We start from the raw sequence: 24,315 nt of genomic DNA on the forward strand, positions 1-24,315 counted from the left end.
TTTCTACTCATTTTGTGTTTATATGTGAAGCACTTTGAGTCTGCCTTGTGTATGAAAAGTGCTATATAAATAAAGTTGCCTTGCCTTGAATTCTTAAATAAAGATTTATTTAACCAGGGCTATTTTTTCCCTCAGAAACATGTTTGCTAACGTTCAAATCCCTCCCACAACATCTGATGCATTAGTATTTAAACTCAAGCCAAGTAGGCCTATCTCATTATCTCCTCCTGTTCTGGAGCAGCAGCAGCCGCTTCACTCTGGTATTCTTCCTGTATCGTCAAAAAAAAACATCTGCTAAAAGTATGACAACTGTAGGAAAGGTAAGTTCAGCACTTTACAGCGACAACAAATTGAGTTTGTGTTTTAAAAAAAAAATGTTATTTATGCAATAAAATATGATTTTCAACCGATGTATTTTCTGTACCACATTTGTAGAAACACTGATAGCCATTTCATTCCTTATTTTTAGAAATGTTTTTATGTGTAAAGTCTTATTTCAGATTGAAAAGATACATTTATTGTAGCCTTGGAAACTTGTGAGACAGACGGTCCACGAGGTTCCATCTCTTGTGTGTGTGGAAAAATAGCTATTTCCGCTTGATATACTATGCCAGTGCTGTCTTGAATGAGTCAGTATTATTTCTTACATATTATTAAACTAATAGTTTCCCAAATATTTAAAGTTAAATCGTTGATCCCAGTGATATCAATTTGGGAGAAAATGCAGTTATAGCTCAAAGCTCCAACTTCACCACACCCTCCAAAGTTCCCCATTCCAATTTATTTTAGAGTTACATGCAGGCTAAAAACTAATTATTTCTCTGTACTTGTAATGCACTGAATAGTCTGAATATATTTTTACAGCCAAACAACAGCCAACAACATGTTAACAGTACACCAACTGGTCCCTCTCTCATTCTGTGTTCCGTTGAGGGTCTGTTTCTGTTTTATGTAATGTTGGCTTATCCAAACACCATGTGGAAAAATGTATTGACATTGGAAGGGTGTGTATTTAATTTGGGCAGAGACGGAGACGATAAACAGAGTAGATAAAGTCTGGAAACAGTTAACTATTAAATTAAGTTAAAGTTTAAAAGCTGCAAAGAGCAGCTTTAACAGCATTCAAAGTCCATAGTATTTTGTAGTTATCAAAAATCCTTCCCTCTGTGAGATGCAGTTTGTTTGTTTGTTTTTAAAATAATGGAACCCCTCCAAATTCTCTTTCCAAAGTATTTGTACTGGCAAAGTCATTGCTATTATCTGAACCTTTACGAGGATACTGAATAACAGATTGAAACTCTCTGAAATAGTAAGTATTCCAGATGTTCCAGGTGAGGCCTCTGGACGGTATAATGTGAAAAACTAAACCATTGGCAACTGTTATGCATGTAACAAATATAGAACAACATTTAAGACACATTTTAATGTCAAAGTGTTTATATTTGTCATATGCACAGTATTACACTGTAAAATCCCTTGTGACCTGGGAAGCAACACAAATGTGGAAGTCATTAGCAAGAAGATACCATAATATTGAATCATTAAGTCCCCAATCCACAGTTCTGTAAATCATTTTCTACAGATTGGTATTCATTTTGATATGCTCTAGATTTTGATCTGTAGTTTAATGAATGTTTGTCTCTTCTAGGTCATTAAGTGTAAGGCTGCTGTGGCCTGGGAGGCTAACAAGCCTCTGGTGATCGAAGAGATAGAAGTCGATGTTCCCCATGCCAATGAAATACGCATCAAGGTAGACCTACCTTCCTTTGAAAGAACAGAATGCGTTCTTCTAAAAAATTCTGTGCTTTCACACACATGCATGAACGCACGCACACACCCATGAACGCACGCACGTGCACACACAGTACAACAGTTCTGATTGTACCTCTTCATAGGAATAATAAAGGAACAGTAGCCTCTGCAGTAGCGTGTGTGCAACTCACAAGTAAAGAAGTATTCAACATATCCCTTAAATGAAAACATAATTACACGGTGGGCTTGGATGCAGATCATTGCCACAGGAGTGTGCCACACGGACCTCTACCACCTCTTTGAGGGGAAACACAAAGACGGCTTTCCTGTAGTCCTTGGACATGAGGGCGCTGGCATTGTGGAGAGCGTTGGACCCGGGGTCACTGAGTTTCAACCAGGTGTGGAAGCTGTAATGGAAGTGTGATGAGTATGGATCAAATTATTCTGGGATGTTGGCATGTATTTAAATTATGTGTACCTTAGAAGTTGTTTGTGTTTAAATGAAAGTCATTTCACCCTTTAATTTGTATTATATACTACATATTACAACAGATCAAGGTCTACACAACAGAGTCCATCTCTGAAACAGATAAATCCCCTCAGGCAATAAGTGGACTAAAGAGCGTTTTAGAGTGCATTGAAGTAAACTAACTGGAAAAATAGGGACTCTGTTTTAATAAACGTAATTATCATCTACATGTTAGGAGACAAGGTGATACCTCTCTTCATATCCCAATGCGGGAAGTGCCGTTTTTGCCAAAGCCCGAAAACCAACGAATGTGAGAAGGGATGGTGAGCATGCTGACAATCTACTCATAGTCTCTCCTTTCCCACTTTATCTGGAGAATGTTGTCAATGTTTATATTCAATTAATCTCCGTTGTTGAAAACTGAATTAGTTCATTGGCTTAGTTTTAACCTCTGCTCTTTGTCAAAAACATTGTAAGTAACAGAAAAACAATGGAAGCATGTTTTTTCTTGTAGTTTACTTGGCCGGCCTGCCTGTACTATGAAATGATTTTGTCAACGACAGTTCTGACTGTAAATAACTTTCCTATTGTAGGGCCAATGGCAGTCATGATGTAATGTCAACTAAAGACACCAGGTTCACCTGTAAAGGTCGAAAGGTTCTGCAGTTCATGGGGACCAGTACCTTCTCCCAGTACACTGTGGTCAACCAGATAGCTGTGGCCAAGATAGACCCTTCAGCACCGCTGGACCCCGTCTGTCTTCTGGGCTGTGGGGTGTGTACTGGGTTTGGAGCCGCCGTCAACACTGCTAAGGTATCCAAACACTTGGGTTATGGGTTCTCTTTTATCCAAAGATAAATAATTGTATTGATACTTTTGTTTAAGGTTTTTTTTTTTTTTAAGTAGCAAATCCTATTTTTTAAACCATAGGGCATTTATTGGGGATATGGAAAGTAAAGACTTGGATGTGGTCGTGACAATCGGTCTTTCAGTTTTTTCTATCTTCACGTGTACATTTGTGCTTATATAAAAACATCAATGTGTGGTCCACAGGTGGAGCCAGGATCCACTTGTGCCGTCTTCGGCCTTGGGGCCGTCGGCCTGGCTGCTGTGATGGGCTGTCACTCTGCTGGGGCCAAGAGGATCATCGCTGTTGACTTGAACCCGGACAAGTTTGAGAAGGCCAAGGTGTTTGGGGCGACCGACTTTGTGAACCCTAATGACCACAGTGAGCCCATCAGCCAAGTGCTGTCAAAGATGACCAATGGAGGCGTGGACTTCTCTCTGGAGTGTGTGGGGAACGTCGGAGTCATGGTGAGATACGTGGACCAACGCGCTTCTGCAAACATTTCGTATTTTGGCATACCTAATGTTTATATAAAAGCTGAATTGAAACACACCATGCTCACGCCCTAATCAAGATCCACACTTCTACACACATATCTCAAATAGTGTGTACAATATTAAGATTAACTGTTGTGACACAATAACTGGTATACACTGTGCATCTTTTGTAATGTCACCTACAGAGGAATGCACTGGAGTCCTGTCTGAAAGGCTGGGGTGTGAGTGTGCTGGTGGGCTGGACAGACCTGCATGACGTCGCTACCAGACCCATCCAGCTCATAGCCGGGCGCACATGGAAGGGCTCCCTGTTCGGAGGTGAGTTGTGTGAAAAGTTCCAATCTGACCTCATATTTAAAGTTTTTATCCAAACATGTATTTGACCCCAAATTCCATTTTCTTCTGTAGAACAAAACCATAGACATGTCGGAAAGGTTTCAGCTTGTAGGGTAATACATGTTGAGAGATGTCAAGGGGCTGTGTGTAGGGTTTGTACTGCTAATAGATGAACATGATTTAAAGGATCACTCATTTAAAGGAACTCCAGGTTTACAACTCGGGGAGATAACAGATTCTTTGAGCTCAAAGGTTCATTACGACTATGTGTGCATTGTTTCCCATGATTAACAACGCTTTTTTTAGGTTAGCCCAAAAGACACAATAGCAATAAAGAAATCACCTAGATCACAAGTGCAAATCAGTTTAGATGCAAAACTAAATTAATCAATGTACATTGATTACAATGATTGTACATTTTTACATAACATAGCTTGAACATTAAGTGTCACACTGTAAAATAAACAAATAATGGTTAACAGTGTGGTGGGAATTTGGACCACGTCAATAATTTCTGTGTAAACAGTTTAAGAATAAATAGTCATCCTAACTTATAACAATTAGGGTAATATACTTAAGTAATAAACATACAATAGCATACAAAAAACATACATACAACATACAATAATCATAAAACAAACAATACAATAAAAATACAATAATCCGAGGCCTCAGATGGGAGTTCTGGGAGAAGTCGCTCTGTAAGGACTCTGACACGCTGAACAGCTCTGCTCCACACATGACGTGTGATGGAAAACCCCATCATGTTGTTTCCCCTTCATCATGTAGGCTCTGTCTCCTATTCCTTGCACTGTCTAGCCACCCTACCTGTTCCTAGTGTTATCTAACGTTAACCTTTGTTCCTGGGGTAAACCGGTCACGAGGGAGCAGAGGTCCCCTTATGCATTCTTCTACTTGACGAGAACACAGGAAACTCTGTCCTTTAAGCAAACATTGTTATTATAATGTGGGGTCTCATAGTGGTGACTACTCAGTTGGACCCTTTGACCCTTGACCACCCTAAGGGTGTCTCAGCAAAAAGGCATAATCAACAGTCATCAGTTAGAGAGACAGAATGTGAAAATATAATTGTTCCCATAACAAACACCTTGCAGAAGTTTACAGGCAATGCATGATTCTGTCAAAATGGATACGCCCCTCATAATATTTTTCTAACTGAATAATTATTTCCTACAGCATCACATGGCATAGATAAGAACAAGGAAAGTGAAAAGGCAGATTAAATTTGAAACTGAATAAATGTGGGGGGAAAAAATCCCATCTGAGGAAACATATTTTGTTTACGCAAAATGGTTGTTTTTCCAATCAGGCTTCAAGAGTAAAGATGGTGTGCCAAAGATGGTAAAGGCCTACCTGGATAAGAAGGTGAAGCTGGATGAGTTCGTAACCCACAGAATGCCCCTGGAGTCGGTCAATGATTCCATTGACCTTATGAAACACGGAAAATGGTAAGTAACTGAACTATTAATTTCTAATTGAACCGGTTGTCTGGGTGGATTGTTAGTTCTAGCACTAAATGTTATTCACTTCTGTTTTTCCATACAGTATCCGCACCATCTTGAGTCTTGAGTGAAATCAAGGACCAAATCAATCGAGGACCTAATTGGAGAAGAACAACTTTTCTATATTGGTTGCCATAAAATACATTTTCAAGAAAATAAAACAATGTGAAATCAATCAAATAAACCATAAAATAAACCAGATATACATTTTTCCACATATTACAAAATGATGAATGATGAATGAAAACAAAGAAATTCTTGCTTAAATTACAAGTTTGCTCAAACATCTGATAAATCAAAAGAATTAATTATTGTCTTAATGAAGATTAAGACGATGAAATGCACATTTCTCGCTAGAATTGTTATCAAAACCATTTAATGCCAAATAAATATCAAACTATAGCATCTCCCAGTGAGAAAATAAATGTCAGCCATCTTAGTTTGTTTTGGCCGACAGAAACTTGACAGTCATGTGACGTGGACGCAGGCCTATAGAAAATAATAGGACAAAAAAAATCGCACAATTTTAGAGCCGTTATTGTGAAACTTCTACCTTTTCCACTGTGGACAAATGTAGCTATACTAAATTTTGGTGTGAGACTGGGTTGCAGTATAACACATGGTCATTCTAAACAGTGGAATTGATTGTGAACGAGAGCTACATATATGAAGAAGACAATGGCAAGAAGATAAAAGACCATCTTGAACAAAAACATTTTGGCAAGGAAATGCATGGAATGATTGTAGGCAACTAGGCAAGCATATACCATTTTCAAACTCAATCATTTCTAATGTGGGGCATTTTACTATGAGCTAAATAACATCACTATTGTCTACATTAAAGGAGGTTACAAATTACACATTATCTTGTACTTTGTTTTCCTTTATTTGACCAGTCCCACTTTGATAAGCCTTCAAATCCCTCCCACTTTTAGTATTTGCTCATCACAACCCCTGGCATAAATACTTATGCCAGGGGTTGTGTGAACAAATACTCAAAGAATCAACTCTCTTCCGCTCCTGTCCTGCAAAACCAGCTGCCCAACACTTTCAACAGTACTATGGTACTGTTGAGTTGATCTTTATAAAAGCTCAACTATGGCAACTGTAGGAAAGGTAAGTTCACCACTTAACATCATCTGTTATATGATGCAATAAAATGTGTGTGTAGTTGATGGCTGGTTTAAGCAGCCTCACCTGGAACTCGGGGCCAGGAGAGGCTGCTTAAACCAGCCATCCACGACACACACAGTCCACAGTGTGCATGAAATGCATTTAGTTTCATGTTTTTCAGAAATATATTCTATGTGTAATAATATAGCTAATTTCAGGTCAAAAAGATACATTCCTGTGTGAGAAATATCTTTAGGGTTTGTATATTGTGATGTAAAATCTTTACAACTGCCCCATTTTCGAAGTATAGGGGCATTGGAACGTTATTAGTAATGCAATTTTGGTCATTGTTGAGTAATTAATCATGAAATATTTGTCATTATGTTGTTTTTGAAAATGCCACAGTTTTTCTCATGCGAGATGTGCAAAACAAACATTTTATTCGCCTAGGTTGGGTATATTTGCATTTATTTAGAATTTTACAGTACTACAGTACTACAACTGTCAAGCCATCACAAAATGAAAGTGTCACTGAACAAACAATACACAAACAAAAAACTATTGCTTTATGAATGTTTGCCTATTCTAGGTCATTAAGTGTAAGGCTGCTGTGGCCTGGGAGGCTGACAAGCCTCTGGTGATCGAAGAGATAGAAGTCGATGTTCCCCATGCCAATGAAATACGCATCAAGGTGGGATCTACAAAATGTGTTCGAACACACACACACACACACACACACACGATCTGCCGCTATGGGGGTTGATTTGTCTCAATATTTCCGTGAACAGAATGACATCTGTGTGAACAGATATTTGTCATCTGTATGCACTCCGTGTCTACTTTAGTTTTTCTGTAAACATTAAATTATTCATCAAGCACTAAAAAAATCACAAAAAGATATTTGGCAAATACAGGAAAAGCATAAGTGTATCTAATTTCTATGCATAACAGTGACATACAAATAGTTCTGAGACAACTCTTCAGTCATTTTTCGGATGCTGACTCTTATTTTCTGTTGTGTTCCTTTTTTTTTTTTTAAATATGTTTTTGTTATTTGATAACAGAGCTAGTTAGGTAGGGCTACTCAAAGTGTGAAGGAAAAAATATGTAATGTTGGACTTTACTGCTTTACTGCTTTCTACTGGTCACCTCTCTGTCGACCAGATGATAAAGTGGTTTATTGCCTCACTGGGTATTTGTAAGATTAAAAGGAGGAGTGGTTGCGATAGCTCCCACAGCATATTCTTGTCCGTCTGCTGAATATAAATTTATATACCTATATATAGGTATATAATATATATTATATTATATTATATATGGTATTTCTGGATTCTGTACAGAGGATTTAAATACCAAAGGATACTAGGTCATACGTCAACTAATAAAGAATGCAGTCATATCGTATTCAACTAAAATTAATGCAAAAACTAAAATAACCTGTAAGCGTAATTTGGATTGCATTATTACAATTTGTTTGTAAAATGCAATCAGTAGGTGTAGCATTTTATCAAATTGAGATCCATACATGCATTCCATTTGTTGTACTTTCTGTTGTACTATTTTTGCGTTTGTGAAAGGGTTTTCTATTTACAGAGAAACCAAAAACTAATTTCCGATACATTCAGCGATTACAAATATGCACACAGACTTATAATAGATGAACAGATTTTCAATCACAAATAATATTGAGACATAAGCCTCTTTCTCTGAAACACACAAACACACACACACACACACACACACACACACACACACACACACACACACACACACACAAACATACAATTATCCACCCCCATAGACTCTAGACTCTGGACCCTAGACTCACTCTGACCAACTTATAAATAGCAGATGGGAATATAATCAGTGTCAATTCATTAACATCCAACCTACTTTGATAGAGACAAGAAATTTGCATCTGTTAAAAATAGAACAACAATGTCTTTCCTTTTTTTAAACAGAAGCAAATTTGGATCCGCTGCAGTGTCCATAATATAAAATAACCTAAATATATACGCATTCAATACAGATGTAAACATGTTCAACAATATGCCATCTAATTAGGAACAATGGAGGAAAAGCAGCCTCTGCAGTAGAGTGTTTGTGCAACACACAAGCATAGAACACAAGTATACCACGACACTGAATGAAAACTTCATTATTATTATTATAATTATTATTGGATGCAGATCATTGCCACAGGAGTGTGCCACACGGACCTCTACCACCTCTTTGAGGGGAAACACAAAGACGGCTTTCCTGTAGTCCTTGGACATGAGGGCGCTGGCATTGTGGAGAGCGTTGGACCCGGGGTCACTGAATTTCAACCAGGTGTGGAAGCTGTAATGGAAGTGTGATGAGTATGGATCTAATTATTCTGGGATGTTGGCATCTGTCTTAAAAATGTGTTCATGTTAAAGTTGTTTGTGTTTTTTATTAAGGTCACTAGAAGAGCAACATTTTACAGTGAATCGCAGTTAACGATAGGGACTGTCGTTAAGGACCTGTTTTTAACAAACTTAAGTCTACATTTTAGGGGACAAGGTGATACCCCTCTTCGTCTCCCAGTGCGGCGAGTGCCGTTTTTGCCTAAGTCTGAAGACCAACCAATGTTTGAAGGGATGGTGAGCATGCTGATTATCTACTCATTCGTCTTCCTTAATCTGGAAATATTTTGTCAATCTGTATTTTCTCAATCTCAAGCATCTATAAAGCAGTTTTTCATCAATGATTTCCATGATTTTTCAGTTGTACTTCACATGGATCCAGGCCTGCCTGCCTGTACTATGAATCATTCTCTCAAAGTAAATTCTGAGATTGTTAGTCCTCCATCTCTTCCCTACTGAAGGTCCAGCGGCGGCCATGAGACGATGTCGCCTCCACAGACCAGGTTTACCTGTAGAGGCCAGAAGGTGCTGCAGTTCACGGGGATCAGCACCTTCTCCCAGTACACTGTGGTCAACCAGATAGCTGTGGCCAAGATAGACCCTTCAGCACCGCTGGACCCCGTCTGTCTTCTGGGCTGTGGGGTGTGTACTGGGTTTGGAGCCGCCGTCAACACTGCTAAGGTATCCACACACTTCATGTTTCAACAGATGATTGCTTGAATACCTTAAATAATATATGTTTATGGGAACCACAGGTTATTTGTACATTTCTTACTTTTGTACAGGCATTATGTGAGAAAAAAAATCCATCTTTAAATTACCAAAGAATAATTGCCTACCTTTTTCTGAATGGAAATAAAATAATACAAACGATATCTACCTCTCTGTATATAGATATGTCTTTGTATACATTTGTGTTTGTATATACTGTATCTCCCTCACTCACTCTCACACACACGCGTCTATATATAAAAACATCAATGTGTGGTCCACAGGTGGAGCCAGGCTCCACTTGTGCCGTCTTCGGCCTTGGGGCCGTCGGCCTGGCTGCTGTGATGGGCTGTCACTCTGCTGGGGCCAAGAGGATCATCGCTGTTGACTTGAACCCGGACAAGTTTGAGAAGGCCAAGGTGTTTGGGGCGACCGACTTTGTGAACCCTAATGACCACAGTGAGCCCATCAGCCAAGTGCTGTCAAAGATGACCAATGGAGGCGTGGACTTCTCTCTGGAGTGTGTGGGGAACGTCGGAGTCATGGTGAGATAAGTTCAAGTGACACTCAAAGTGACACAAAACACATATTGTATTTTGACTGTGTGCTGAATTTAAACACATATTTACAAGAAGATCCAACAAGATTCACTTGACACTTGTACACTTCGTATTGTAAATATTGTGGTCAGCATTAAGATTGCTTCTGACTTTTATTTTAATAATCGTATATATCGCCTATGACAGATTTTTGCTATTGTTGCCCATAGAGGAACGCACTGGAGTCCTCCGTACTGGGCTGGGGGGTGAGCGTTGTGGTCGGCTGGACAGACCTGCATGACGTCGCTACCAGACCCATCCAGCTCATTGGTGGACGCACATGGAAGGGGTCCTACTTTGGAGGTAAGGCCCATATAAGGTGTAATGGTACAATGGACCAACAAAGTTAAAATCTAACCTCATATTTACAAACTTTAATTTGTGGTTGATCCATTACATCCTCCATGGAGGAGCCCAAATGACTTCATTAATACATGTTGGAAAGGTCTCAACCTGTAGGAAAACAGTTGAGAGATGTCAGTGGACCCTTAAAGGTGCACCATGTAAGATTATTAGTTAAATCATAAAGAAGATTAACGACAATTATCCACAGAATGTGACCAAATAAAAGCTTTTTACATACAGGTGGATCTCAATTCATTTTTATGTTGTGGAAAAGTTAATTAATATCAATAATTCAATTAAAAAACATGATACTCATATATTATATAGATTCATTACACCAAAAGTGAAATATTTCAAGCCGTTTTTTCTAATAATCTTGATGATTATGGCCTGCAGCTCATGAAAACCCAAAATTCAGTTTCTCAGAAAATTGTAATATTGTGAAAAAGTTCAATATTGGAGCCTCAAGGTGTCACACTCTAATCAGCTAATTACCTCAAAATACCTGCTAAGGTTTCCTCAGTCTTTTAGTGGTCTCTCAGTCTGGTTCAGTAGGCTTCACAATCATGGAGAAGACTGCTGACTTGACCGTTGTGCGAAAGACATTGACACCCTCCACAAGGAGGCGAAGCACTAAAGGTCACCGCTAATGAAGCTGGCTGTTCAGAGTGCTGTATCCAAGCATATTCATAGAAAGTTGAGTGGAAGGAGGAAGTGTGGTAGAAAAAGGTAAAGCAAAGGCCATTCAAAAATGTGTGGGAGCTTCACAAGGAGTGGACTGAGGCAGTGCATCACGAGCCACCACTCACAGACCTATCCAGGACATGGGCTACCAAAACGGTGGCATTATGGAGATTTTTTACAGCAGGACTTGGCACCTGCCCACACGGCCAAAAGTACCAATACCTGGTTTAATGACCATAGGATTACTGTGCTTGATTGGCCAGACTCACCAGATCTGAACCCCATAGAAAATGTATTGGGTATTATATATATGTATAGGGAAGATGAGAGACACGAGACCCAACAATGCAGACAAGCTTAAGGCCGCCATCGAAGCAACCTGGGCTTCATAAAACCTCAGCAGGGCCACAGGCCGGTCCACTCCGTGACACTCAGCATTGATGCAGTAATTCATGCAAAAGTAGCCCCATCCAAGTACTGAGTGCATATAACAGATCATACTTTTCAGAAGGCTGACATTTCCGCACTAAAAATCTTTTTTTTACTGGTCTTTTGTAAAATTTGAATTTTCTGAGATACTGAATTTTGGGTCATTCAAGATTATGTCTTGCATGAGCTGCAAGCCATAATCATCAAGATGAATACAAATAAAGGCTTGAAATATTTCACTTTTGGTTGAATTAATCTATATAATAATAATATATAATAAAAATATATAATAATATAATAATAATCATAATAATAAACACATAATAATCTATATAAGAGTTTCACTTTTTAAATATAATTATTTAAATTAATTACCTTTTCACACAATATTCTAATTGATTGAGATGCACCTGTATTGTGTTGCAGAGATATTTAGTGAAATTAGCAGCTAGTCCAGCTAGCATCCGCCTGTAGCGTTTCGTATTACCACTTTGAACCTCAAGCTGTTACTGCAGCCCTTAGTCCAACATTAGGATAAGGAAGAAGTGGAGCTAACCCTAACCATGTTGAAAGTAAACAGAAAATTGTAATTCTGGTTTTATTGAGGATCACTAGAAGCAAAAAAACTGCAGATTGACTGTAAATAATAAGCATTGCGCTATATTCAGTGGGGAGATGGATTTGGGAGGGAGGGAGGAGGGACCAAAGACCTTTGGTAGGGACTAGTAATGCACTGGTCGATCGACTTCAAAGACATGTAGTCATAGTCCATCATGTACCTAAAAACCTATTGTGGACAAGAGGCTCCCTCCGCAGCATCTGTCACTGTGACAATTAATGATTGGTTTGCATTTATCGTCATTTCTCTTCATTAAATGGTGTTTTGGGGAATTTTTTTTATCAGGTTTCAAAGGTAAACATGATGTGCCACAAATGGTAAAGGCCTACCTGGATAAGAAGGTGAAGCTGGATGAGTTCGTAACCCACAGAATGCCCCTGGAGTCGGTCAATGATGCCATCGACCTTATGAAGCACGGAAAATGGTAAGTTTAAGCAAGCACTCCGATTGGTCAATTCCAATTCTCGAGCGTGTTTAAATGCCTGGTGAAAGAACAGACAAAAAGAGCGTGCCTAATTACAGAAAGTATCGCTACGCTAACTAGCCGAAACTACTTTCATGAGCCTAGTTTCCATAACAACGTTCAACTGACCAAGAGTCGGCGCTCGTTACTATAGGAACTATTTTCTGATGGAGATGAACTCGGGCAGAAAGCTTGAATTTGAGGGCAAATTAACCCACAATATGAACATATTTTACAATATTGTTGATAATGAAGATGGTTTGTGTTATTGAATCGAAATCTTACACTCGATGGCTTTCTTGAATGTCATTATTGGTACGCGAAGCACAGCCGTAGGAACGAGGCGCTTGCGCCGAGTTCCGAAATCCTGTGCTTCAAGTATGATGATGACATTCAAGAACGCCATCGAGTGTAAGACTGCTTAAATCCACAGCTTGTCTTAACAGATTGCTTGTGCTGACCAGTGTCATTCATTTCTATTTTTCTGAACAGTATCCGAACCATCTTGAGTCTTGAGTGAAATCAAGGACCAAATCGGAGGACATATTGGAACAACTACTGAATGTTGGTTTTCCTGGGGATAAAATCAAATGACTTGAAATCCATAAAATAAACCATAAATATAATAAAACAAATATAAGAATGGTACATACTGTAAACAAATGTGAATGTTGCATTTTTCTCCCAAATAAATAGTTGCCTGAGTTTACATGCTTGTTCAGCAATGTTTTTAAAGGAAAAGCATTGAGCATCTGCTTTTCATCTTAACACTAATCACAAGTCAAAATTATTAAAATAAAGGAAATTCTCACCATTAGAATACATTGTATTTGTTGCATGTAAGTTGCATGTAAGGGATTGTTGCCGGTGCGGACTTCCAGACACCCGCCGGCCCCCGTAGCGAGGCTCCTGCTGGACTCCGGCTCCGGCAGGACTCCGGGAGTCCAGTCCACAAACGGCATCAATCCCTTTGTCCTCCATGTCGCGGTTCAGTCTGGACTCCAGATTGAAGTGGAAGTACCAACACCAGCGTACTCGGTTGCTAAGCGACGTCAACGTCTTTTGAACTATTTCTCTGCTGATCAACACTACGAATGGTAACAAATAAATTGTAAAAAGACACACCGTGTGAAGTTATTTTTTCGTTTTAGCAAGTAGCCGTGTAATAAGCGGGATAATGTATAGAACGTCGTTATCGAATATAAGCCCCTTCAGGGCGAAGCAAGACACCTCCGCTTCACGTCGGTGTCCGGTTCGCCCTGTCGGGGCTTATTTTTGCCGATAATGACCGGCATTCTATACATTATCCCTTACATATTATTAAGATATAGAGCTCCAGGATGCCCGCCGGAGCTCCCGGAGTGTTCTACATTAGAATATTTTATAGAACACGGCCAAAAGCTGTGTGCGCCTCCGGATGATTATGAATCCTAAATGGCCGCGTTGGTTTCTCTGACGTCTCTGGTACTTCCACAACAACTAGAGACTGGCCACGGCTGACAATGAATTAGCAGAACAGAAACATGGCGGTCACAAGGGGAAGCCTCTCTCAAACTCAGGCGAACACGCAGAACAGAATCGCCTGAATTTCCAGCGACTGTGGACACAACTTACGAAGGCCCACATAGCTCTACCCAATCAAAATGAAGCGTAGAATATTAAAAACAAACACAAAGAGCATTTCTGTAAATATTTGTAACATAATGATACGTAACTCTTCCCCTCACTGCAGTACAGACAGTCAGCTCTTCCCCTCACTGCAGTACAGACAGGGAGCTCTACCCCTCACTGCAGTACAGACAGTCAGCTCTTCCCCTCACTGCAGTACAGACAGTCAGCTCTACCCCTCACTGCAGTACAGACAGTCAGCTCTACCCCTCACTGCAATACAGACAGTGAGCTCTTCCCCTCACTGCAGTACAGACAGTCAGCTCTACCACTCACTGCAGTACAGACAGTCAGCTCTACCCCTCACTGCAATACAGACAGTGAGCTCTTCCCCTCACTGCAGTACAGACAGTCAGCTCTTCCCCTCACTGCAGTACAGACAGTCAGCTCTTCCCCTCACTGCAGTACAGACAGTCAGCTCTTCCCCTCACTGCAGTACAGACAGTCAGCTCTACCCCTCACTGCAGTACAGACAGTCAGCTCTTCCCCTCACTGCAGTACAGACAGGGAGCTCTTCCCCTCACTGCAGTACAGACAGTGAGCTCTTCTCCTCACTGCAGTACAGACAGTCAGCTCTTCCCCTCACTGCAGTACAGACAGTCAGCTCTTCCCCTCACTGCAGTACAGACAGTCAGCTCTCTCCTCACTGCAGTACAGACAGTCAGCTCTGGGTCTGTCTTCGGACCTTTAACATGTCTGCTGTTTAGCCGAACACAACGTAAAGCCATTAAGCGTTGCAAATGTTTGTATATTGTATCCATTACAATTCGTTGTTTTAATGTATTAATTGTTTTAATGTATTAATCACTATTCTGTTATGCCATAATAAGTAGTACTAGGTTAACCGCACATACACCATTCAGCTACCCCTGGAGAAAGCTGAGCCTTCTATGTATAAAAATAAAAGAATGGAATAAAATATGATTTCAATAATAATGTGGCGAGCAGCACAGGAATGACCAGACGGGAGCCAGGTAATATGAGTTTGCAACTCTCGTGTAACATACACCTCATGACCCTGAGAGATGCCTTTAGCCTATTTATTTTTTTGCCTTTATCTTCACACACACACACACACACACACACACACACACACACACACACACACACACGCACACGCGCACACACACACACACACACACACACACACACACACACACACACACACACACACACACACAACCACGGCAGCGGTCCGCTTCTGCCAACCCTCCCTCCCTGCGTAAGTGACGATGACCATTGACCGTTGGTGCTTGTTGTGTGATCAAATCAACCATTTGATTGGTTGATTTGTACCATATTATAGCGTGTAGTATTATTACTATATTATTTTTTTTATTATCATGGCCTGACTTAGTAGTGATTTTCACCCCTTTTGACACTTGTCCTCATCTCAAAAAAACCTGCATCATGTTAGAAAGTGAAATCCTGGTTGCTCTGTGGTAAACCAGTTCGACGGTCCATGTTTCCATGGTGACAGCGAGCTCCTCCAATCAACAGCGTCGTGTTACAGTAGCATTATGGGTAGTGTAGTAGCAGGTGGTCTCAAATGACATCGTGAATAAAACGTTTTTTTTTCTTAACACTTACTTTAACTCGTGCCTTTCAAAGGAGAAAATACCATCGTTTCACAATATAGTTACGACATGGTTACTTACGACATTATGGATTTTAATCAAAACCTCTATGCAGAACATGAAGGTGATTCTCACTTCCAGAACCACACTGTTGCGCACGCATGTCGACCGTTTCCTGGGCCGTGGTGGTCAGCTGACATGTGGGTGTGGCGCCACACGACACGACGACTATAAATTGGATCTCACTTCGGATCTTTTACTGGTCCAAGTTTTTGCGTCGTACAAAAATGGCAACTGTCGGGAAGGTAAGAGTTGTTATTTTTTAATAAAACCAGAAAACGTAACAAACAGCGATTGGTCCATAACTTCATGTAGAATGGTTGAGTTTATTTTAATCAAAGCATCTGCTTGACGAGTGATGTGATCCAATAAGTTAGTATTTATAGTTTCTCTGCCGAAAAACTATTAAACGGAACTAACACATAGGTTCAATGCCTTGGATGTGAATGTGGACTGTGAAGGAAACTCTTTTAAGAAGTCCACTGCTGCACATGATCACCAACATGGATACGATGCATCAATAATGAATAGGAAACTCACATAAACATCTCTTTTATGAAGTCAATAATAAGATAAGATGCATAAATAAATGCACATTATCAATGCATAGATAAGATGCATTCATAAATGCCTGCTTTGGGATGTTTGTTTAAATTGCTTCTCATCTGCAGACAGAGCGACGCATCAGATTATCATTTTTATTCTCGTAATGTGAGAACCATATTTTCTAAATGTGATGGTTTAAAATAACACATTTAACGTGGGACATTAAAACGGGCAACTTTTGAATGCATTGGTGAAAGTAAAAACATCTTGTAACATTGCACAACTGCAACTGCAAATCACATCGGCTTGCTTCACTGGGTTTCAACATGCTTACAACTCTGGACGATAAGATCCCAGGATAAGACTATTGGCACCATAATGTCCACCATAATGTCCACCATAATGTCCACCAATCCTTGAAGCTCAAGTTTGAGCTTCTCATAAAATATCCCCCAAAAAGTCTACTTTACATCATCCTATATGTTGTGTTATACAGCCTATATGTTGTGTTATACAGCCTATATGTTGTGTTATACAGCCTATATGTTGTGTTATATCCTATATGTTGTGTGTTATACAGCCTATATGTTGTGTTATATCCTATATGTTGTGTGTTATACAGCCTATATACTTTACATCCTCCGCCCCATGTCGTTTTTTACTAATATTGCAGTATCAATGGCTTCATGAACTGTTAAAACATTGAGCGAGTAAAAAGCTGCAACAAGTGAGGCTAAACTGATTAGATAGAAAGTAATTTAAATTTGAATAGACATTGAAACATTAGTTTATTCATGGTCTTCTTCTAAGGTTTGTGCTCTGCCACCCACAGTTTGTGGCCCAATAATGCAAGGTCAAAAAATAAGTGTATAACTTTTTAAATAACTAGAATTGTGTCTCCTCTACCAGCCTGGAAACCATTGTTTTAATATATGACCATGCCTGTTTTGACCTGCCAAATGATCAAACCTCTCAGCCGTTGCCTGGTGGCAGGTTCTCATTCTGGACCCTGAACACATGAAGAGCACTAGTGTGTGTGTTCAATGTCATCCTCTGTGTGTTCTGAAGACAATACGATGCAGAGCTGCCGTTGCGTGGGAGGCTGGCAAACCTCTCTCCATGGAGGAGGTGGAGGTGGCCCCCCCGCAGGCTGGAGAAGTCCGCGTGAAGGTGAACACATTATTACACGGTGCTACTCTATTCATTTACTAGATTAAAGTTTCGGTATGAAACTAAAGCATGAAGTAGCCATCACAAATAAATCATTGTGTGACTAATACTGACTCACTAATGTACCCATTGTAACATTAGTGAGCCACACCTTGTGTGGCTCACTAATGTTAGTCAGTAGTCAGTGTGTGTGTGAGTGAGTGAGTGAGTGAGTGAGTGAGTGAGTGAGTGAGTGAGTGAGTGAGTGGGTGTGTCACAGAGCCACCTGTAACAGCAGAGGCTACTGTATATCACACCGAGGCACCTCACACACTGCAGAACACAACGGCAAGGAGAGTCAGGGTGCAGGGAATGCCGGGAAAGCTAGCATGCCTGGACTTTGCCGACCACTCTGCTTCACACTCCATGTAAACAAACACTGCTGTTGGGGAGGACATCCTCCCCAAAAGTAAATAAAAGAACACACATGGAGGGAGAGGGGCTGGGGTGAAGGGAAGTGGAAGTGAATAAAGAACAAAAAGCATCCAATAACAGTCTAGAATATTCCACAGCTTGTATCCTTTCACTGTCAAAGCCAGACTGCAGGTCAACCTACCAAATACAATGTGTCATTATGCTACCCTGCACACCACCGTCCACACTGTATAATGCACTCAGTGTGGTTAGATAGTTAGTTAGTTAGTTAATGCACCGTCAACTCCAATCAGTTGCCAATATTGTAGGTGGCTGTACTATGTACAAAGGACTTTATATTGCACGCCATGACCAAATTGTCAATCTTATTGGTAGCAATGTTAAGGAAGTATTTCCAGAAAATGTGATTGTGTACAAACATTCACGTATTGAGTGGTTTAGCAGCTCTATTGATGTGTAACATCCCTAACACCCCTGATGTTGTGTTTATACAGAGACAGAAGGGAAGTGCTGTTACTTGAAATAGGCTGTATGTATGATCTCTACCTGGAAATGGTCTTTAACCATAAAACCATGAAGGACCAGCCCATTCTGGAAAAACTAAGGGACAGAGGCTTTCAATGCAAGCGAGTGGTGTTGATGTTTGTCAGCTGGGGGCATGTCCACAGTCTGGGGTCAGTGGGTTAAGGTTAAGGCAGGTCCACAGTCTGGGGTCAGTGGGTTAAGGTTAAGGCAGGTCCACAGTCTGGGGTCAGTGGGTTAAGGTTAAGGCAGGTCCACAGTCTGGTGTCAGTGGGTTAAGGTTAAGGCAGGTCCACAGTCTGGTGCCAGTGGGTTAAGGTTAAGGCAGGTCCACAGTCTGGTGCCAGTGGGTTAAGGTTAAGGCAGGTCCACAGTCTGGTGCCAGTGGGTTAAGGTTAAGGCAGGTCCACAGTCTGGTGCCAGTGGGTTAAGGTTAAGGCAGGTCCACAGTCTGGTGCCAGTGGGTTAAGGTTAAGGCAGGTCACAGTCTGGTGCCAGTGGGTTAAGGTTAAGGCAGGTCCACAGTCTGGGGTCAGTGGGTTAAGGTTAAGGCAGGTCACCGTCTGGTGCCAGTGGGTTAAGGTTAAGGCAGGTCCACAGTCTGGTGCCAGTGGGTTAAGGTTAAGGCAGGTCCACAGTCTGGGGTCAGTGGGTTAAGGTTAAGGCAGGTCACAGTCTGGGGTCAGTGGGTTAAGGTTAAGGCAGGTCACCGTCTGGTGTCAGTGGGTTAAGGTTAAGGCAGGTCCACAGTCTGGTGCCAGTGGGTTAAGGTTAAGGCAGGTCCACAGTCTGGGGTCAGTGGGTTAAGGTTAAGGCAGGTCCACAGTCTGGGGTCAGTGGGTTAAGGTTAAGGCAGGTCCACAGTCTGGTGCCAGTGGGTTAAGGTTAAGGCAGGTCCACCGTCTGGTGCCAGTGGGTTAAGGTTAAGGCAGGTCCACAGTCTGGTGCCAGTGGGTTAAGGTTAAGGCAGGTCCACCGTCTGGTGCCAGTGGGTTAAGGTTAAGGCAGGTCCACAGTCTGGGGTCAGTGGGTTAAGGTTAAGGCAGGTCCACAGTCTGGTGCCAGTGGGTTAAGGTTAAGGCAGGTCCACAGTCTGGTGCCAGTGGGTTAAGGTTAAGGCAGGTCCACAGTCTGGTGCCAGTGGGTTAAGGTTAAGGCAGGTCCACAGTCTGGGGTCAGTGGGTTAAGGTTAAGGCAGGTCCACAGTCTGGGGTCAGTGGGTTAAGGTTAAGGCAGGTCACCGTCTGGTGTCAGTGGGTTAAGGTTAAGGCAGGTCACAGTCTGGTGCCAGTGGGTTAAGGTTAAGGCAGGTCCACAGTCTGGGGTCAGTGGGTTAAGGCTGGGCTCTCCAGCACAACGTCTAAACCACTAGCAAAGGTCTGCCCCACACCAGCAGTGAGAGGCAGCCTCAGGTGTGGCGCAGGACATGTTGAATCCTGTCTGTAATGTGATTGGTGGATTGAAATGAAGAGTTCAAATGTGTGTGTAGATTGTGGCCACGGGGATCTGCCACACCGACGCCTACACCCTGAGCGGCGCCGACCCCGAGGGCGCGTTCCCCGCCGTGCTGGGACACGAGGGGGCGGGCGTCGTCGAGAGCGTTGGCCAGGGAGTGACCAAGTTCAAAGCAGGTATTCTACCCTCACGTCCAGCCAACAGCACATACAACAACACGAAGGCATTCGTTATTGTAAAAGGACTGAATTGATGTGGGTTTTTTTTAAGATGACATAAGATTAAACTTTTTTTATGCTGTGGGAAAGTCAGGGTGTTAAAGCACTAAAGTAAAGGAATAGAAACAGTGCACGTCAATGCAGAAGAACAATAAGGCACTACATGAATACCGCTGTATACAGCTACTGGGGTACGGAGCAGGTTAAGAATAGAATCAAATAATAGAGGTATATATGTATATAAAATGGATTAGATATCTAGAATGAGCTGTTGCCTGGTGTCATTGATGGTTGATCCACACCTATATGATACATGCAAGGATGGGGAGGATTTAACTACAGATGTATCTTTAAGGTGATTTAACTCCAGATGTATCTTTAAGGTGATTTAACTACAGATGTATCTTTAAGGTGATTTAACTCCAGATGTATCTTTAAGGTGATTTAACTACAGATGTATCTTTAAGGTGATTTAACTCCAGATGTATCTTTAAGGTGGTTTAACTACAGATGTATCTTTAAGGTGATTTAACTACAGATGTATCTTTAAGGTGATTTAACTACAGATGTATCTTTAAGGTGATTTAACTCCAGATGTATCTCTAAGGTGATTTAACTCCAGATGTATCTTTAAGGTGATTTAACTCCAGATGTATCTTTAAGGTGATTTAACTCCAGATGTATCTTTAAGGTGATTTAACTCCAGATGTGTCTTTAAGGTGATTTAACTCCAGATGTATCTTTAAGGTGATTTAACTCCAGATGTATCTTTAAGGTGATTTAACTCCAGATGTATCTTTAAGGTGGTTTAACTCCAGATGTATCTTTAAGGTGGTTTAACTCCAGATGTATCTTTAAGGTGGTTTAACTCCAGATGTATCTTTAAGGTGGTTTAACTCCAGATGTATCTTTAAGGTGGTTTAACTCCAGATGTATCTTTAAGGTGATGCTGGGAGGATTTAACTCCAGATGTATCTTTAAGGTGATTTAACTCCAGATGTGTCTTTAAGGTGATGCTGTGATCCCCCTGTACGTCCCGCAGTGTGGAGAGTGCAAGTTCTGCAAGAATCCCAAAACCAACTTGTGTCAAAAGATCAGGTCTGTGCACTGGTGTAGAAATGTCATAACATTTATTTTGTAATCATGTTCCCCGATAGCTTATAAACTTATCTATCTGCACTGCCAACGTTTATTCTTGGAGGCTGACACAAGGCAAAGGCCTGATGCCGGACGGGACCTCGCGCTTCTCATGCAACGGCCAGAGCCTGTTCCACTTCATGGGCTGCAGCACCTTCTCAGAGTACACGGTCGTGGCTGACATCTCTCTGGCCAAAGTGAACGAGCAGGCCCCTCTGGAGAAGGTCTGCCTGCTGGGCTGTGCCATCTCTACCGGCTACGGAGCCGTTCTCAACACTGCCAAGGTCCGTTTGGAAAGTCTGGGATCTAAAGTATATTTCCATTGTGTACCGTTGTCATTTAAACAAATGGGAACTTTAAAGGAGAATAACATTACCTAGAAATGGTCTGAGCTGTTTTTTTCCCCAAATTCAAGTGAATAATTGTGTATGCAGTTAAATGATAAGCGCTCTTTTCTTTCTTTTCTTCTGGTATTGAGTTGAAGAAAGCCTTTCTTTGCTGCAGAAGAAGTTATTTTGAAAAACAGAAACTTTCAAATCCCCGTCACGGCAACAGGACTGTGCTGGTGGTGGTTCAGGTGGAGGCGGGCTCCACCTGAACCACCACCAACAGGACTGTGCTGGTGGTGGTTCAGGTGGAGGCGGGCTCCACCTGAACCACCACCAACAGGACTGTGCTGGTGGTGGTTCAGGTGGAGGCGGGCTCCAGCTGAACCACCACCAACAGGACTGTGCTGGTGGTGGTTCAGGTGGAGGCGGGCTCCAGCTGTGCAGTGTTCGGGCTGGGCGCGCTGGGCCTGGCCGTCATCATGGGCTGCCGCGCTGCCGGGGCGGCCCGCATCATCGCCATCGATGTCAACCCTGATAAATTTGGAATCGCTAAAGAGTTTGGTGCCACGGAGCTGGTGAACCCCAAGGATCACAGCCAGCCCATCGAGCAGGTCCTGGTGGAGATGACCGACGGAGGGGTGGACTACTCTTTTGAGTGTGTAGGAAACACTACGATCATGGCAAGTACAAGCATTGACGTGTGTAAATCAGACTAAACATGGTATGTTTAGTGTACATGCCTCATACTTGGCCTACATACTTTAGAATTTAGTTTCTTTATAATATGTGTTAATATTAGGTTTTAATTCTTCTGGTTCAATATTTTGTTCTTTTTTATTTGCTGTCTTTTATTTTACTTTCCTCGTATTTTCAAATATACCCGGCAAAGTCTCAATTCTGATATTACAAACCTAAATTCCAAAACGATTGACAGTATAAAATGTAGATAAAATGGAAATGGGCAAATCCTGCATTCAATTGAAATTGAATTCTTTGAACAAATGTCGTTTTTTTACCTATGTTTGAAAAGCGTACCGTCTTGTTTCCATGGTTCTCCAGAGAGCAGCCCTGGAGGCGTGTCATAAAGGCTGGGGCACCAGTGTGATCATCGGGGTGGCGGCGGCAGGGCAGGAGATCTCTACACGGCCCTTCCAGCTGGTCACCGGACGCACATGGAAAGGCACGGCGTTTGGAGGTACCCAGTTGGGAGTAGGGTTGCCAGTACTGTACCTAACTTTGTACGCCAATGTTTGCATTTCAGGAGCAGTGTTTCTTCACGTGGAGGTTGTCTATGATCCGATTGTCTGTATCTGTGGGAATTTGCAGAAATAACATTTCAGAAAATTCCTGAATTTCCAAATATATAGAACGGTGGCTAAATATTCCACCAGTGCACATTGAAATGAATGGGATATATCTCGCTATGGGTCGAGTTGAAAGCACCGTTATAATGAAATGTATGAACACTATTCATCCTGGGAGGGAAATTCAGGACTTCCACTTCAGTGTCCCGTCGATCAACTCATGTCTCTTCTTTTCAAGGGTACAAGAGTGTTGAAAGCGTCCCAAAACTCGTCGATGAATATATGAACAAAAAGTTGAAGGTGGATGAATTTGTGACCCACACTCTGCCCTTTGAGAAGATCCACGAGGGATTTGATCTAATGGGCGCTGGGAAATGGTAAGTTGTTTCTTTAGAAGTGTGAAAACAAACTGCCTTCAATACGTTAAGTTCACCACTCAGCAGCACTTGATACATGACGTTATACACTTCTATTTGAAGACGCAGCGGTCTAACCGTCTGACTGACCCCTTAAGACCACGTATACTTTCTGAGCCACTTGCTCACCCGGTCGAATCTTGTTTTATCTTCCAGTATTCGTGTCGTACTCAACTACTAGACCCACCGAAGGCCTCACCTCCAGATCACCTAATGATGGAAGGAACATATGAAACTCAACTACTAGACCCACCGAAGGCCTCACCTCCAGATCACCTAATGATGGAAGGAACATATGAAACTCAACTACTAGACCCACCGAAGGCCTCACCTCCAGATCACCTAATGATGGAAGGAACATATGAAACTCAACTACTAGACCCACCGAAGGCCTCACCTCCAGATCACCTAATGATGGAAGGAACATATGAAACTCCTGTAGAGGATTTGGAGACAATTAAAATAGGAATTCAAATGGAATGTTATACCGATGGTGGTTACTTGATTTGAACCGTACTCCATGCGTTAATATAAAATTGTATCACCATCATTTCCTATATCTTCATTGTCTTGATTTTACTTTGAAGCAGTCTCCATCAGTGCAACTGGAAAATGAACTCTTTGAAATGGTTACCTGAAGCAGACCAGTAGCTTCAGTCTGGTTACCTGAAGCAGACCAGTAGCTTTAAGCAGACCAGTAGCTTTAGTCTGGTTACCTGAAGCAG

General features: G+C 41.6%; 3 protein-coding genes across 3 annotated transcripts; all 3 read left to right on the forward strand.

The window, feature by feature from the left end:
- Positions 1-216: 216 nt before the first annotated feature.
- LOC311362591 (alcohol dehydrogenase 1) lies at positions 217-5,625 on the forward strand. Its single transcript, XM_084482472.1, has 9 exons — positions 217-320; positions 1,649-1,750; positions 2,009-2,150; positions 2,457-2,544; positions 2,815-3,034; positions 3,275-3,535; positions 3,751-3,883; positions 5,232-5,370; positions 5,468-5,625. Exons 1-9 carry the CDS (start codon positions 303-305, stop codon positions 5,493-5,495), a joined length of 1,131 nt encoding a protein of 376 aa, XP_084338598.1. The 5' UTR covers positions 217-302; the 3' UTR covers positions 5,496-5,625.
- A 780-nt stretch (positions 5,626-6,405) lies between these two features.
- Positions 6,406-13,483, forward strand: LOC311362593 (alcohol dehydrogenase 1-like). Its single transcript, XM_084482473.1, has 9 exons — positions 6,406-6,540; positions 7,127-7,228; positions 8,727-8,868; positions 9,074-9,161; positions 9,386-9,605; positions 9,920-10,180; positions 10,405-10,537; positions 12,597-12,735; positions 13,267-13,483. The coding sequence occupies exons 1-9, from the start codon at positions 6,523-6,525 to the stop codon at positions 13,292-13,294; spliced, it is 1,131 nt and encodes a 376-aa protein (XP_084338599.1). The 5' UTR covers positions 6,406-6,522; the 3' UTR covers positions 13,295-13,483.
- A 2,723-nt stretch (positions 13,484-16,206) lies between these two features.
- LOC311362603 (alcohol dehydrogenase class-3 chain L) lies at positions 16,207-24,140 on the forward strand. Its single transcript, XM_084482481.1, has 9 exons — positions 16,207-16,324; positions 17,694-17,795; positions 20,221-20,362; positions 21,415-21,502; positions 21,606-21,825; positions 22,290-22,550; positions 22,930-23,065; positions 23,413-23,551; positions 23,747-24,140. Exons 1-9 carry the CDS (start codon positions 16,307-16,309, stop codon positions 23,769-23,771), a joined length of 1,131 nt encoding a protein of 376 aa, XP_084338607.1. The 5' UTR covers positions 16,207-16,306; the 3' UTR covers positions 23,772-24,140.
- Positions 24,141-24,315: the final 175 nt, after the last annotated feature.

Source organism: Micromesistius poutassou (assembly GCF_964030765.1).
Source record: "Micromesistius poutassou genome assembly, chromosome: 17".
NCBI classification, from domain to species: Eukaryota; Metazoa; Chordata; class Actinopteri; order Gadiformes; family Gadidae; genus Micromesistius; species Micromesistius poutassou.